The sequence below is a fragment of the Nematolebias whitei genome, chromosome 21 (genome assembly GCF_014905685.2).
Source record: "Nematolebias whitei isolate Nwh7 chromosome 21, NemWhi1, whole genome shotgun sequence".
NCBI classification, from domain to species: domain Eukaryota; kingdom Metazoa; phylum Chordata; class Actinopteri; order Cyprinodontiformes; family Rivulidae; genus Nematolebias; species Nematolebias whitei.
Window position 1 is genome coordinate 18,620,525 of NC_056518.1, and position 16,370 is coordinate 18,636,894.

Consider the following 16,370-nt stretch of genomic DNA (forward strand, 5'->3'; position numbering starts at 1 on the left):
GGTGGTCGAGAGAGGAAGTTTCCTGAAGTCTTCAGCGTCAGTGACCTGTGGAGTTTTATCTTTGGGTAGATTCAGGCAGGCACTTGGTTCAAAACTGGCTAAATATTCTTCCATTTTATTTCAGAACATGTAGACATTATTTCCAAACTGAACCAACATAATAAATCCCTTAACGTTAGTCACTGAGTCAATGGTTTACATGCTGTCTTGCCTTGAGTTTAATGCTTCAGAGGTTTTAAGTCATCAGAAGTGTTCGTTTGTGACTTTAGGTACAGAAGGCTGAGACAGATCACAGGTCATGAAAGGCATGTTATTGAGTATGATTAAATATTTCCTAATGAATGGTGTTAATAATTTGTGAAATTCCAAATTTGACCTTTTACTTGACTTTTAGTTGGGTGTTCTCTGGAGGAACATCCTTCACTTGATTAGGTGTCTCTCCTGTTTTCAAATGAACAACTTAGATTCATGCTTCCATTGGCAAAATGAAGTCATGAAAACCTACTTACAGCTGCACACTTTAGCTAAAATAGCAGCAGTCTTGTCACTGCTGATCTCTTTGACAACTTAAGTCTGCCCCCATGTGGCATCTAAAAGATTTATTTTTTCCATACTGTTTTGTAGCCCAGGTTATTGAAAATATACTGCTTTAAAGTGAGCAATGACAAAAGACTGATTTATTATTCCTTTCATTGTCTCCCTGCATAGAAAAATAGGAGAAAAATGTGGGTTAAACAAATAGTGTAGGAATTTATGCATATTTTACCACATATATTCTCATTTTGTTTTCATGAAGATACAAATTAGGTTAAAAAAAGGCAGTGATGTGCATAAATATGCTACAGATACAGCTGTAATAACTGTGGCCATTTAGTGTCATTTAAATTTTCCTTTTTAACATTGATTTTGGCTTTTATCAATGCAGTTTTAAATATAATTCCCATTGACTGGACTTAACACAACTTTATTTGATACTGCATTATTTAGAGATATTAATCTGAATGTCATACAATTTTAAAAATGCGATCGCTGCCTGCAATCCCCTTCATGACCACTAGTGGGAAACTAAAGCAAAACTGTTTCTGGTTGGTGCTTTCAAAGTTATTAAAAACTTTCATACTCCTTCATTGGACAGTGAGTGCTGTCCAATCTATCCCTCATAATTCAAGCAATATATACTGTATTTTTAGACATGTGTAAATATGTCAACGACAAAACTATTTTTCTATTTATTTTCGTTCTTCTTCCACATAAATTGTTTACGGAAGACCGAATAAAAAAAGTAACGAAGAGTCATTGAACGCAGCATAAACCATGTTCAAAGCCGCGCTCTGAATGCTAACGTCGATGGCTACAAGTAGCTAACTGCATTTGCAAAATTAGTTTGTGAGAGACATAATAATATTTAAAGCAGGCTAAAACCAAGAATCTTGGTGTAGAAATGGTTGTTGACGACGCTCACTTCATGACTCTCCTGAAAGGAAAACGCATCAAACTGACGCTCAAGAGTTCATCTTTCATGGGGGTCGTTCAACGCATCAATCCAAACAAAACCCTGGTTTTGGCAGACGGTTAGCAATTTATTGTTTTTATTTACTTTAACTGTACATTATAAGAAAATAATATTTTGGAAATCTTTCAGTGAGTGACATAAATGGACGCAAAATTCCTGGAACCAAGCTGTTTTTTGGACATGAGATTCTGAATGGTAAATATATGTATATATATTATATATATTTAAGACAAGTCACCACTCATGGCTTTGAACTAATAACCATCTAACACGATTATTTTTGATCAATTGAACGCAAAGTTGAATTCACTGATGAAGCAAGTGCTGATCCTGGGTGAGTAAACTATTCTGAAATCATCCAATCTTTGCAGTGGTGCTCCTTGGTCTCAATAAATGGAAATGTGAATCATTTTTCAGAGACTTTGACCTCTGTGCATCTGAAGGGCGCTTGAACGTGGAAAAGTGTCAGCCGTATAGGAAGATACTTGCATTGGGTGAGTTTAATTGCTAAGAAAAGTTGCTATTTGTGCTTGCAATGAAAGAAAGCTATTATTGACTTCTGAGAGGTTTGTCTCTTCCAGATGATGAAGATGAAGCTGAAGACGATGCCATTAACTTTGTAGTAATTGACGAATTTCACCAGAAGTTTGGACCTGCAGTAAGTGGACTATTTTGAGTTGTTTGATTCAGCTTAGGTTATTTCCTCACTTGATGCATATTTAAATGTTCAAGTCTCAGTGGTTATTCTGTAGGTGGCGCACATCAAAAAGCAGCACGTCATCGGCGTGGCAGGTGAAGGAGTTGAGATATACAAAAATGGAAGATTGTGCTGGCTGCAGGTGAGAAGTTCTAAGCTCTTGATATTTTTGTTCTTCCTCTGTTTGGTTCTTTTTATCTCCTGCCTATTCGTATTTCAGCTATAAATAACAAAAATAATTGTTACTCATTAGATTGCTACAAAGTGCAAGGTGTACTTGTTTGACATACTGTTACTTGGACCAAGGGCATTTAAGAATGGTCTCTCAATGATCCTGGAAAGTAAACACATATTGAAGGTAAGCATTGTGAACCCACTTGAAATCCTGTTTAGTCAAAGCGGTTATTAATGTACCATACCATCTGTTTGTTGCAGGTCATTCATGACTGCAGAGCCATCGCTGGATCTCTGTTTGCTCAGTTCGGAGTAAAACTTTCCAACATTTTTGACACTCAGGTCGGTGCACTGTCTGCATTGTTGCCTTTTTCATAAATAGGGCTTAGTGTGTCCCTGACTTTATGTATGTTTTATTATTGTTTCACTTGTGTTTTAAGGTGGCAGATGTCATGTGCTTCTACTCGGAGACAGGAGGATTCCTTCCTGACAAAGTCAGTACTCTCCAGGGAGTGGTGAGTCTTCATCTGAAGGTGTCCTCCTCCAGGCTCTCTTCTCTTCAGATAAAGTCACAGCTCACCAAGGTACGCCCAGTCTCCTTAGCAATGTTTTTATAAAATGTATAAATATCTACTGATCTGTACCTTGCAGGACGGTTGGGTTGCAGCTTGAATTTTCTGTGGAATGGGTTTGTTCTGATGTAGCTCACGTTGGTGATTTGGGGCAATTAAAAGACAGGTACACACTTGTGACTCTCTGTTGTGTTCGCTGAACTACACTTCAGTAGGTTTTATTATGTACTATTGCACATTGCCGTGCTGTCTGACTAAACTAATTGCAATTAGGTGTTCTGGGTTTTGCAACTATATTTTTACACATATGAAACGCATCAAACAAACATCAGTAAAAACACAAAGACCCAACGTTTACCACCAGAACATTTTATTAGAGCAAGGTGAGCAGTGCTGTTCACTTAAAATCTGTTCATTTGAACGTCCTGTAATGACTGAAGAGTAATTTTTGTAGGAAGAAATGGAGATGTGGTACAAACGGCCTTGCCCTGTGCCGTTGCTGAAGGTGATGGCTTTGTCAGTGATTCATCTACAGCCTCTGAGAATGGTGCTGCTAGACACACTCATGAATGACTATAAAACCCTGGTGGATTCCTACCTTAACAACACCCACTATGAACCAGATGGACTGGAGCCTATCACTATGGTAAGTAAATGAGAAACAAATGGCTGTAATTATACCAGAAATGTCTGCATGACGAAGCTGTAGTCTGCATTTTAAGATAACTATTTGCCTTAGGCAAATAAATGTTAATTAAGACTTTTCTCAGTTTATCTTCTCCACACACATCAGGAGGTAGTGAATCTGTAAGGAGCGAAAGATGCTTAAGCAAGTGTGCACGTGTTACTGTCTGAGCAACAAAACTTTTGGCGTCTGAAAGCCAATTGTCTATTCAACAAGCTTATGCATGTAGAGAAGTAATATTTTATGCAGATTACATTCTTCACTTTAAACTCAAGTGTGCACGTTGCAAAATGCGAGGCCAGAGTAGCGGCAGGTGTTACGCATGGCGTTTATCATTCATGGGCCATCACAACGTCCCTTAGTTTGTGTACTGTTTCAAAACCTCAAGTTTAGTATTTAACCATACCCTTACTGAGTTTCCAGTAATCACATTCAGCTTGCGGTTTGACTTCAACACATTTAATGGCCCAACCATACAGCTGTCATGATAACTGTGGCTCAGGTAGAAGACGCAACAGTCATAAGGTGCAGTTTAGACCACAAACCTTATATATTTAGGCATATGTTGGTTTTTAATTGGACACTGAGACGCTATTTACTCTCCGTATCTGCAGCTTGCATAACTAACTGCAGGTTACATGCATTAGCATCTCTTTGTAGACCTTCAGGCTACATTTGTTTTATGCACATGTTTTCACGGTGGATAAAGCAAGCAGCACCGTTGTTGAAACATTTCCAGTAGCATCCATTGTAATTTCCTTGAAAACTGTGCATAAACAAGATTGTTGTAAAAGATGCTATAAATGTACAAAAAAGGAGCCACAAAAGAGTTGTGCGTTTAACATGCTGAGGTGAGTCACAAATGAACAGGAGCTCGTGTTGATGGTTTTTCATGTTGCTTATGTCAGCCAGTAATAACTACAAACATTTTTTTATATATTTTCACCCTGATTTGGCAAAACAAAATTGTTTACAGTCAATTTACATTCACCAGCAGGCTCTTTTTCACACATAGCTTTGTAGATCTAAACATGTCTTAAGTTTACGCTTTAAGATCCTTGTGAAGCGTTTAAACGTTGGTGTTGTTAATGCAAAACCATTCAGATTAGCAAGTACATCTCCCATCTACATGCATCCACAGGAGCACGTGCTGGAGTTGCCCAAAGAGCTCAAGCAGCTGGACGAAATGCGTCTTGAGCGGCGGGAGTGGGCTAGGAGACACTACCCTGTCACAGAATGTGGGCTGCTGGCTCGCTCCAACCCAAATCCTGGGTCAGAATCCCAGACCTCACGGGCTGTAGAGGACCACAGCAGTACTCTGACTGACACCTCTGAACCCACAGCTGCTGACCCAACTTCATCACCACAATCTGAGCCTCTTTTTAACCAACAAACCACATGCACTTCAGGTATGACCAGTATGCCTTCCATCGCACCAGCAGAGTCACTGTCCCCAGCCACCATGTCCAATATTGCGGAAGACACGCCTCCTTCTGAAGTCGTGGACAAAGGATTCACAGGGGTCCAAATGAATGTGATGGGAAGAGGATGGGTGTATGGGAAAGAGGAGTCCTCTTTACCAGTCTTACCATCTATAGGACGTGGTTTCCTTCTCAAGAGACCACTGTCCCAGGATCCCAAAGAGAGTGCTGGTGACTTGACAAGTCTAGGCAGGCTGGAAATGGCTCCTAGAGCTACTAGCCAAGTGCTTCCCCTAGAAGAAAAAACCCCACCTGGATTCCATGATGATGAGCTGTCTAAGGACAAATGTTCTGCTGCTCAGCCTTCCTTATCTTCACTGATTCAGTCTTTCAGAAATTAAACAAAATCTCAGCCTGCAGGCATACACCTTTTAAATATGGACTGTTAAATAATTTGTAATTGTCTACAGTGACCAGTAGATGGCAGTAAACAGTTTTTTATATGCCTTTGTCAGACAAATAATTGTGTGGGGGAAAAAAATATGCTTTGGCTTTGTGGTTTACTTAAGTTTAAATTGATTTAATCTTTAATGATTGCCTTTTTTTGTTGTTGTTGTTCTGCATCTAAATCCATTATTATAGCATTAGTTAAAGGCAAAAATAAACAAATAATTGAATGTTCTGTAATTTTACCATGCAATTTGTTCTGATTCTTTCTAACAAACGGAGGAATAAAAGCTTTGGCCTGTGGAAAAGCAAAATGCAAACATCCAATAACACAACCGTTAGGACATAATGTGCTTGACAACCTGTACAGCTTGGCTTCTGTGTTGCAGGTAATTAATTGTTGGCGGTTGGGACGGGCATCAATGGATCTACTGCTAATTGAGAAAAACATTGTTAGCTGACACTTTAATTGATTACTGATGCCTAAAAAAAACACGAGTTGGCACAGCTGAACAGTTCTAGTCTCCAGCTTCACTCTTTGGCACTGTGATGTGTAATTGATCACAGGTGGCTAGCACCTGCCGTGGTCTACAAAAGCTGATCTTTTCCAATTAATTTGCAGCTTGAGATGCCTCAGATTTTGCATAGTCACTATAGCCTTTCTGCCTATAGATCATCAAAGATCAAGACACGGATATGACAGCATTCATCCTTCAGCATAAATAGGACTTTTGTATGATTACATCTTATATCTATGACCATCTACATACAGAGACTTGGGGCTTTTTCAGAATGAAAAAATATTAAATGTTAATTAACTGGCAGTGAACATGTTTTCAAGCCTTGCATCTCTTAGCAGACGGCTCCACCAGCTTCTGTTAAACACAAGCAGGGTGGAGCCCATCCATATGTTTCCCTTAACCCTTTAAAACACAGTTGTTACTTGGTTTGTACACATGCAGGCCCAGCAGGGAGCAAACGTTTACCACGTCTTATTGCACTTTAGCTTGTCTTGGAGCTGCAGCACTAAAACCCTTCAATGCTGCCCAGCAACAGAAGCAGGACTAATTAATGGTCATTTCCTGTATAGCAACAGAATGGGAGCATGTTTTATATATTTGCATAAATCGACATTATGGTTGCTGACAAAGTGGGGGTGATGTGGGGGGGTTGTGGGGTGGGATACTGGTCTCTGTGGGGCCATGGAGGACAAGCTCCTGTCATTGACCACCAGATTGGAGCTCTTAATTTAGAGGACCTTGCATTTCCTCTCCGTCACAATAATGCCTTATGTGCTCCACTTCCTGTTTCTCAGGCCTGGGAGGAAGGAACCGTGAGCTTGTCACACGGTAGTCACCATTTCCTCCCCCACCCCCACCCCTCCTGCTTCCCCCACTCCCCCCCCCCCAAAAAAAACTTCAGACAGTGTTATGTCCTTCAGAGGGGAAAGATGTCTGCACCTTTAGCATCATAGCAGGATGCGTCTGAGCTATTTTTGTGCTTGTGTTGAAAAGGTAGTGCGCAGACATAAACACAAACTGTAGAGCATCCAGCTGTGTTGATTTAGCATCCAAGAGAGGAGCTTGAACCAAAAAGGCCAATTACTGTTTGGACTAATCAGTATAAGGTATAAGGAAAATGGGTAAGGAATAATGATTAGCATTTAAAATCAATGTAGAAGTTTTATGCTGCACATAAAATAAAAGGTGCAAGTGTTGGTGCCATTATTTACAAACCTGTCATTTGACGTTCAAGCACTTGTCAGTCTGCACTGCAGATCACCTGTGCTCGTGGCGCCCTCTGAACAGCACCCAAAACAAAGGTGGTGTGTCCCTCCCACCCCACCACCTTACAACTATAAAGAGCATCACACACAACAGGCCAAAGCTTGTAGGCAACTCAGCCTGCCTGATCAGGGTTAGGCTACAGATTTATCCATAATTAATGGGCTTTCATTAATTATTAAAAGGAGGGATAATTCCCTAAAAAACACACTCCCATTAAACAGTGGCTTGTTAAACCGACATGCTGTTAGCTGGTCCTATAAGCACGTCATCAAGTTTCACTGTTGACTTTTGCTGACCAAGTGCACGATCAGATCATGGTACATTTCTCTGGCGATGCTGAAGAAGAGGAAACCTGTTCACTGGCTCATTATATTGTTGTTGGTAAGCTTTTTAAATTCGCTCATGATTTGGTTCTGCCTCGTAAACCTTTTGAAAGTTTCCTCTGGGATTTGTGTTGGGCGGCATTCTGGTTGACCCAATGGAAGAACATGATCTGTGCCTGCGAAACAAACTGAGAGGCATTATTCAGCAGTTCTCTCTCACAACAAGTTCCATGTATATCAACAAAATAATAGCAGGTTCATTATTCATGAAACCACGTGTAATCTCTTTGTATTTATAAGGAAGGTATATAATCATATATCAGGTTCCATTAAGCCACTGAACTGTATCCCTGCTGTCAGTCTTCCATCTGCTGATACAAACCCATTGTTGAACCCTACTCCCCACCACCTTTCTTTTTTCTCACATTACAAAACTACCCTCTTTCTCAGGTCATACGCAACTGGAAAATTAACATTTAATGTGGGAAAGCTCAACCTATCCAGATGGCTTCTTGAGTACAGCAAAAATGAGAACAAAACACAGCATCAATATTTCAGCCAGCCCACACTAATGGTATGCACGCATCCCTGCAGTCAGGAAATCTTAAGTCAGGAAGACCCTTGCACATTTTTTTGTTTCAAACACCAACACAGATGCAGGCACGGAATATGGATCTTTATGCGCTGCTGTGCCGTGTTTACTCAGGCAGCGTGAAGTATCGAGACCCGGAGGGCCTCTCCGAAGAAATCAGCCATATTGCGACCTTCAGCTGCGCTAGACAAACACAAGACAGAGGATGACAGATGATGAAGCAGACGAACATAAGGATGGTGTACAGAAATCACATTAAAATTCACATTATTTAATTGGTGTTCTGTTTCATTTTTCAATATCTAATCTCTTTAACTTCTGTTGGAAAGTAAGTTAAAAAAAAAAATCAACATACACTCAAATGGCTCATGACACCATCAGTTAATGCCTAAATTTTAAGCAAAGGTGTTGCACAATGCGAAGATGCTCAGCTAAGAAAATTGACGGAGTTATAGATACTTTTGACTTTGCTAAGGACACTTAGCTGCAGGAGCCATCTTGGACAACGCTGACTCCAAAGGTTTATTAGTTTAGTGGTACGTCTAATGAATAACTTTCATTGAAACCTTTCCAGAGGTTCACAAGAAATTTTGCTAACAGGCAGACACAATGAGCACACACGCAGGCATGGGCAACACTTTACCTTCAGCCATGCTTACTGTAATTGATGAACACAACAAACTGTGAAGCCACACAAATAGATGTAAACTCATCAAAATGACCACAAAAAAAACTTGAAACAAACGTTTAAAGGTGCTTTTTGTCTTTGGATCTGTTGTTCGGCCTCTTTAAGAGGTTTGTGCTTGTTTACTTGTAATCTGCTTAAAATTGCTGTGAATTATTTAGGATTTTGATCAGTTTTGAGACTCCTGGACTTCACTCTATAAAACTGAATCACTTTTCTTGTGAATCACTTCCTTTAGACAAAAGTTCCTGCTTACCAAAGAAAGGATGTTTTTGCATTACAATATTGGAAACCCTCCTTCAGCTACAAATGTCTGATTAAAAAGACAGACTATTGGGTGTTGGCAGGTTCCTTATAATTAAAGCCTGCATTGTTTAATGTTAGGGTGTGCACACAGATGAGGGCTGCTTGTAGTCGCAGAGAGGGAGAAGAAGGGGTAGAGCGGGCTCCCTGTGGTTGGCTGAATTAGTGCCCAATGGATCGGCCCGACAGCTGCTCCGTGAGCCTGGCACCCAAACAGTCCAGCACTGTGATGCGGTGTTGCCAAGGCCGACCAGCAGACAGTTAAGAGAGGTGGAAGTACCCGTCACACTAAACACAAACTCTTTCATCATTTCAAGCTCTGCCTTTCAACTGGCTCGCTTTGCTTATTGCACCAGCATTATTGGATTAGTATGGGATTAAGTTTGGTAATTAAAAAGGGCAAATTTAGTTCATGCCATTGGGGAAAATGTCGAAGCCACACAAATATAGTTCAGCTGCAATGGCAAGAACCAAACAAAAAAAAGAGGATTGTTTTGTATTTTTATCTGTCAAAAACTATTGTTGCATTCAATCTTTTGTGGCGGCTATAAGATCTAATGGTGATTTTCAAATAACTCACTTAAATGAGCAATTTTTAATTAAATTTAATCTGCTTTATCGACAAAAGCTCTAAATGGCAAATTAAATGTTAAACCAAAGCAGGGCCATCTGTTACAACACCTGTGTTAATGTCAGCCATGTGGACAGTACAGCTACGCCGAGCCTGATATAATAATAAAGTTTCACATTTAACATTTAAAAAAAAAAAACGGTACATCTGTTTTCCCTCTGATTTTAAAGTTGCGTTCTGGAAGAATGACTTATTTGACTTTTTTTGTGTGCTGCATAGCCAAATATCTTAGATACAGCAATATGTCTCTGCTGAAGGATATTAAAAGTAGTTTCTGAGTCTTTGAGCACCCTTGGTTAGACCTCCAGGGTCTGTCTTGGCCCAGATGACAGGGCTTCTGTCCAGGCGTGGCACCAGGATATCTACGGGACACCAGCTGCTATCTCCGTGTTGCAGACAGCTGTATCTAAATATTCATCCAAAGCACAGATAAGTGTTTGGCCCCAGATGCTGTCAAAGAACCCAAAATGTGAAACTACTGCAAGAAGTTGGGAAGGTGATTTGATTGGAAAGGTCCTTCCTGTCCCTGAAAGAGCCAGAATGAAGGGTTTAAATCCTGAATTGACAAAACTTCACTTGAAATCAATGATGACGGATGGGTGGGCAGCTGTCTATCTGTTTTACCCATGGCTGCTCCTAGAGCTGTTGTGCCTCAGGTTCTGTTGGTTCCATCTCCTCTTTTGTCAGCCCAGTCTGGAGGGAAAGCCACTCCGATTCGTACATTCACATTCAAAGCGATGGCCGCCACACCAATCACGACTTCATCAAGTCTCTTTGAGATGCGTTTTGGATGAAGTTGCGGTGGGTGTGTGGTCAGATAATTTGCTGGCACGTCGCAATAGAAGGAGTGAATGTGCATTCGGGAATGTTTGGGGACTGAAATTCAAAAAAAAAAAAGAGAAAAGAATTGAGCAGATGGTCTTTACTTATCCTGTCTGAATGAGTGTGGAACCAGTGGGCACACACAGAGAGATTTGTGGACAAACTCTTTTACCTCCTATCTTTTTGTTTTCTAATAAGGGAAGGCAAAACGCTGACAAATATTGGCTCAATCTCAATGAGAGCAAAGTGTTGTGGTGCTGCTGGGATAATGAGGAGAAAGTGGAGTGGCTAATTATTCCTAAAATTTGAAGGGATTGTGGCCAGATGAGCATATAATTTACCTCATCTATAATTAGCATCTAAAATATGGCTGAAAAGAACTAAATGACAAGGGCTTAATCTGAGATATACCCTCATATGCAGTGTGACGTGCTGCTCAACAAGCTGAAAAGGAAAGGTTTTGTTTTATCACAGTAAACACTCAAATGTAATGCATCACTAGTCTGTAAAATCACAGAATTACGTATTTATTTATTTATTTCAGATGTGCTACAGCACTCATCTGCTGCCTGTCCTCTTGTTCACCCTGAGAACTGGAGTTTTGATTCAGAAGGTCTCCCTGGCAGTCAGTTCATCTGGTGGAGGGTCGCACTGCTTTGATGACCTCAGGTGCACATAAAACCGCAATAAAGACTGAAACCTTTTGCTTTTGTAAACTAAATTATAGAACATATGTGTTTTCATAGGAAGCCAAAGATTTCTGGACGTCCCTTTATTAAATTCCTGCTTATTCATACAAAATACTTTTCTATCGTGCGTTAAAGATAAGAGCCGTTTCGTCTAAAGTTTATGGTGGCAGAGTCTGGGTGTGACAGAGCTTGCAAAGCCCTAAAAGGAGACGTTTAAGCAGACTTACAGTTTCCCATCAAGCATGTGCCTCTCTTTCAGAGGCCAAAGCATTTTCCTGTCATTATGAGGAGCGAAAAGAAAAGAAAAGAGAGAAACAAAATGGTTTCCAGGTTTTACTTTAATCTGAAGAGGCAGGGGCGTTATGAGGAGGGGGCTAGGTGATGGGTAGCTGTACAGACACAGATGTGTGAAACTAAAATATAGTAAATGAAAAGGATCATGGATCGCAGTGACATGTCTTTATGATACAGGCGAAGCTCTTCTCTGGCTAGTTTTTGTCACATACACCATCATATCCATGAATACACTCCAACTGCAACTTGTAAATGAACATATTTAACATCTGAGATGAACAATCATACATTATACTGGTTTCATGTATTACTCTTGAACTGCCAGCCAGACAACAATAAAAAAAAAACAATGTGCATTGTGATTTCTGACAGCAACAAACTATTGAAATTTTATGAGTTATACCAGGGGATGATACCTGCATGAGGGTGGGTGAGTAGATTAGGAAGGAAAATGACACACTTTCCTAATTTTATTGTGTAACAGCTAAAGTTATAGCAATGGTTGCAAACTTCAAGTCACTTTAACCATTTTGCATTTTGGTTTGGCACACAACGCTGTGAAGAGATGTTCAGATGTCCCATTACAAAGAACATAATCACTCAAACATCCAAAAGACTTGTTTTAGACTCTAATTTAACACACTCAGCAGTTTGTATCCCTGTCAGAAGGAGACCCTTATTGTCTAAAGAGGAGCCACGTTGTCTGCAGAGGGTCCCTTTCTCCTCTGTCCCATGATAGGTTTACCGGTTGCTGAAGACTCAGGAGCCAATCTCCCAAAGGACAAACAGGAACCAGCCTGAATGTAGCCCTGATGCTTATCTGCTTCTTCTGTGAATACTATCTATGTCTTGGGAACTAAAAGCTATAGTTGAGGTTTTGGCATGCTTTCAGGTGGACTATGAAAATAGAAATTGAATGTGGCTGGGTGTAAAGCTACAAAGTAGCTTAGCTCAAAGATTAGAGATGAGAGAAAACATCTAGACTGGCACTGTTCAAAGGTAAAATGAACAAATAACACACAACAATCTGAGGCCAAAAAACTGAAACATAACGCCAACACTCATTTTTATTGAATGCGCTGCATCCAGGGTTGCAAGAGTGGGCACAGCTCACTTTTTCATTTAGTCATCGACTGATTGTGTTTGACACTGCTGCTGTATTTGTCACGTTTTACTGCCTCAGCCTGTCATGTTTCACGTTTTGTTTTCTCCTGCCAAGTGTTTTCAGCCCGGTCACTCATTCAGCTCATGTCATTGCACCACGCCTCCTTTGCAATCAGCTTCATCCATCGCACCTGTTCACCTCCCTTCTTAAGCTCCCTGTTCACCTTCTGTCAGCGCCAGATTCTTGAACCTGTACCAGTAGTAGGAATCCAGCATTCCTTGTTTTGTTATTTGTTTTTGTCTTTGAACCTTGCTCCGTCTACTGGACCACGAACCCGGGTTCTCCTTTCTGGACTCTTTAACAAGCCTGGACCGCTCTGCTGCTGCAGTTCACTCTCCCTGTGACATCACTGGCAACAGTGAGACTACAGCTCTAGTCAAACCATCAAGATAGAAAATTGGTGTTTATCTCAGAACCTCACAGCATCTCTGTGCAAAGAACCAGTCCACTAACTCTTCTGTCTTGACAGATCGGACCGGACCCAGACCTTGACCAGAAGCTATGTGGTTTTTAATTAACCATTCCTGTGTACTGGTGTTGTGCTGATCCAAAACTGGTTCTTGTCAGTATTCACTTGTACTCACCTGCTCACACGGACTCATGTTCGGCGTATTGTTTTAACACTATTAAGTGTTTAGCGTATTCTTGGATCTTATTACGGTTTTTATTTTACAATATATACTTTTTGTTGGATGTAACTGGGACCTTGTGTACACAGTTTTGTTCCACCACATGCGATGCAAATGACTATAAAGAACCTTGATTGATTAATGCTAAAAATTAACAGAATCTCCCTGAAGATAAGTATGGGTCTATTCTACCAGGTGTGTGTGTGTGTGTGTGTGTGTGTGTGTATAATCTTTTTATACATCCTTTATTGGAAAAACAGCCCATCTTGCACTTAAAATATGTTATTTATAGAAATAGTTTAGCCATTAAAATAAACGTTTTAAAGGTATTTATTACAATGTCCTTTTTTTTTTTTTTTTTTTTTTTTTTTTTATAAATGAAAAAAATTTAAATAGTAAAAATAAAAATGCAAATTTTTCCTATATAAACGTGTGTACTTTAAAAAAAATTTGTGAAAACCAAAACATTTTGTAACTGGCTGCCCACTATCACGTGATCACGTCTTTGTTTACATACAGAAACAGCTGAAGTGACTGGAAATGGGTTAACAATGTAAAGTAAGCGTCCTGCAGATTTAGTAGAATGGTTTGTTTACATTGAGTGCGGACCCACATTTCAGGATTGTATAACAATATATATTAAACTACTGAAGTAAACTCTGTCAAGTTTTGTCATTTGATAAAATTTGGGTTTTGAATTGATAAATGAGTTAATTGTTGCATGTTATTTGTAGCCAGTCGGGCTAATTGGGCAGAATTTCAGGGAGTCAAACGAGGCCAAGCACCCTGTGTGTCTTTTTCATTTGAATAGCCTGCAATATTTTCCCCATTCTGAACTGTGTGTCTGTATGATGCTTCTGTTTATTCTGTCTAATGTACGTACTGCAATTTAAAAAAAGAAAAAAAAATGTTTTTTTAGTTAACATACGTATGGTAAATGGCAGTGGACTGTATTTGGCGCCTTTCTATCATCTCAAAGCACTTTACATTACAATCTGTCCTCATTTACCCAGTCATACAGCACTCTTACTACATCTGTACAAAGCTAATTGAACAAATCATTCCAAAGAGACTAATCGGTGCTTTATCACATTCATACACCGATGGGACACACATTGGAGGCAAAGAGGGGTTCAGTGTCTTGCCCTGGGACACTTCAGCATGTGACTGCTGGTGGATTCGAACCCCCAACTCTTACGTTGGAGGATGACTGCTCCAACTACTCAGCCACAGCCGCCCCACAGTATGTGAGCCAATTATCATTACAGTTTCTAAACTTTTACCCCACAACAGATAAGCGTGCAACACAAAGAAAACAAGAGCCCACAAACCCAACAAAACTTGCTTTTGTTGTCAACCTGCTACCTCCCCCTGCACAATTCCTTCCTTAGTAACAGCTATTTAAGGAGTGAAGATTGACGATGGGACAAATTAAGTCTGTCAGGAAGGAAGAGGAAGACTAACGGGTGACATTTAGTGCTTAATTGGAAAGAATGCAAATGTAAGATTTGTCCACGTCTCCATCTATAAACCAATATTTTCCCTGGCATTTCTGAGTGACAGTGATCACTAGAATGTGACTGAAACTGACAGCGTAGGGATTAAACGTTGTTGACAGAAAAGCTTGATCTTCATCATAATGAGAAGTTAGCGATAAAACAACGCCAAGATAAATAACTTAGAAAGCTTAAGAAAAAGCAGTCATGAGTCAAAACCCAATGGATTCATGTTGCATTGTGTAAATTGTTATACAGATGAGCTTCGATTTGCAGTGCGTTCCATACCCCAGAGGGTTGTTCCCTGATAAGAAAGCCCAGAGATGCGTAACTACAACAAATGTATCCACATTCCAAACAAGGCTTGCAGTATTTTGTTCCTGTTCAAAACCAGAAGTACATTGTGACATAAGTAAAAGCAAACATGTTAAGCTTTGCCTGAATACTCCAGTTATAGAACAATCCTATCTCTTAAAGGCCAGGAACCTACATTGATGGGAACTGTTTTCATGCTCAATTACAGCAATTTTTCATGCTCCTGATGATTGTCAGGGTCTCCACTCCTTCACCTTGTAGCACTTCCCTTTCAAAGCAACTGTGTAAAACACATTTGGCTTCGTATAAAGAGCCGTGTGAGGTTGTACTTCTATCAAATGCTGATCTCAAGGATGTGTGCTTAGAGTATTTGGTTCCCAGCATAGTTCAGCTTTGCCTGAGGTACCAGGGAGTGACTCAGTGGAGAACAGGGCCTCATGTAGCGCCTGCCATGCTGTCCGGGGGAGACTGACTGGCTCTCATACCACAGCTCAGGGGACGCTGTTGTTGCGAGCATGCTTTACAGCATTTTTATTTTTTTATTTTTACTCCTCCGACTAGCCTCGATTCTTTGGAGACTTTTAATTTACAGTCCCACTCTGCTCCCCGTCAATCTGAGCATCCCAGGGGGTCATATTCATCCATGGGAACACTGGTTGTGACAGTGGTTTCCTCAGAGACATGGCACGGGATAGTTAACAGCAGAGCATGGTTTATTCCTTTACAAAATTCTCTCTTAGACAGTTTGCAGCATGTAGCCGGTTCACTCGGTCATTCTCTGAGACCTCAGGATCCTAAAGCTGCTTTGCTACTTGCGGACAGCTGCAGGACCTTGATGATATAGGTGAGAGCATGAGGGCTGATTAAAAGCCAGGATGTGCGTTAGACATCCTCTGATGTTCAGGAATTCGCTCATTAAAGAAGGTCATGTTGACGGTGAAGAGGAATCGGCCTGCGGAATAAACAGGGGCGGCTGCTCCGGCAATTTCAAATAAACACACTTCATTTACTCAACATGGAAGTGGTACTCACAAATATGTGCATGTCTTGTTTTGTGCTATATCCTATGAATCTGACCAAAAATAATGCTCAGTTATTTTTTATTTAAAATGGGGGAAAAAACATCAGTT

General features: G+C 40.3%; 1 protein-coding gene across 1 annotated transcript; it reads left to right on the plus strand.

Annotated features, from left to right (window-relative positions):
* The first annotated feature begins 1,441 nt into the window (after nucleotides 1-1,441).
* On the plus strand, nucleotides 1,442-5,589 carry exd1 (exonuclease 3'-5' domain containing 1). Its single transcript, XM_037694778.1, has 11 exons — nucleotides 1,442-1,571; nucleotides 1,643-1,708; nucleotides 1,814-1,847; nucleotides 1,931-2,007; nucleotides 2,095-2,171; nucleotides 2,266-2,352; nucleotides 2,464-2,568; nucleotides 2,646-2,726; nucleotides 2,825-2,968; nucleotides 3,411-3,602; nucleotides 4,783-5,589. Exons 1-11 carry the CDS (start codon nucleotides 1,442-1,444, stop codon nucleotides 5,461-5,463), a joined length of 1,674 nt encoding a protein of 557 aa, XP_037550706.1. The 3' UTR covers nucleotides 5,464-5,589.
* Nucleotides 5,590-16,370: the final 10,781 nt, after the last annotated feature.

Bases quoted from the DNA above. Each gene is read 5' to 3' on its own strand.
- exd1 (XM_037694778.1), top strand. From the start codon at position 1,442: ATGGTTGTTGACGACGCTCACTTCATGACTCTCCTGAAAGGAAAACGC. The intron at 1,572-1,642 runs GTTAGCAATTTA...GAAATCTTTCAG, and splicing joins AACCCTGGTTTTGGCAGACG to TGAGTGACATAAATGGACGC. The intron at 2,727-2,824 runs GTCGGTGCACTG...TTGTGTTTTAAG, and splicing joins CCAACATTTTTGACACTCAG to GTGGCAGATGTCATGTGCTT.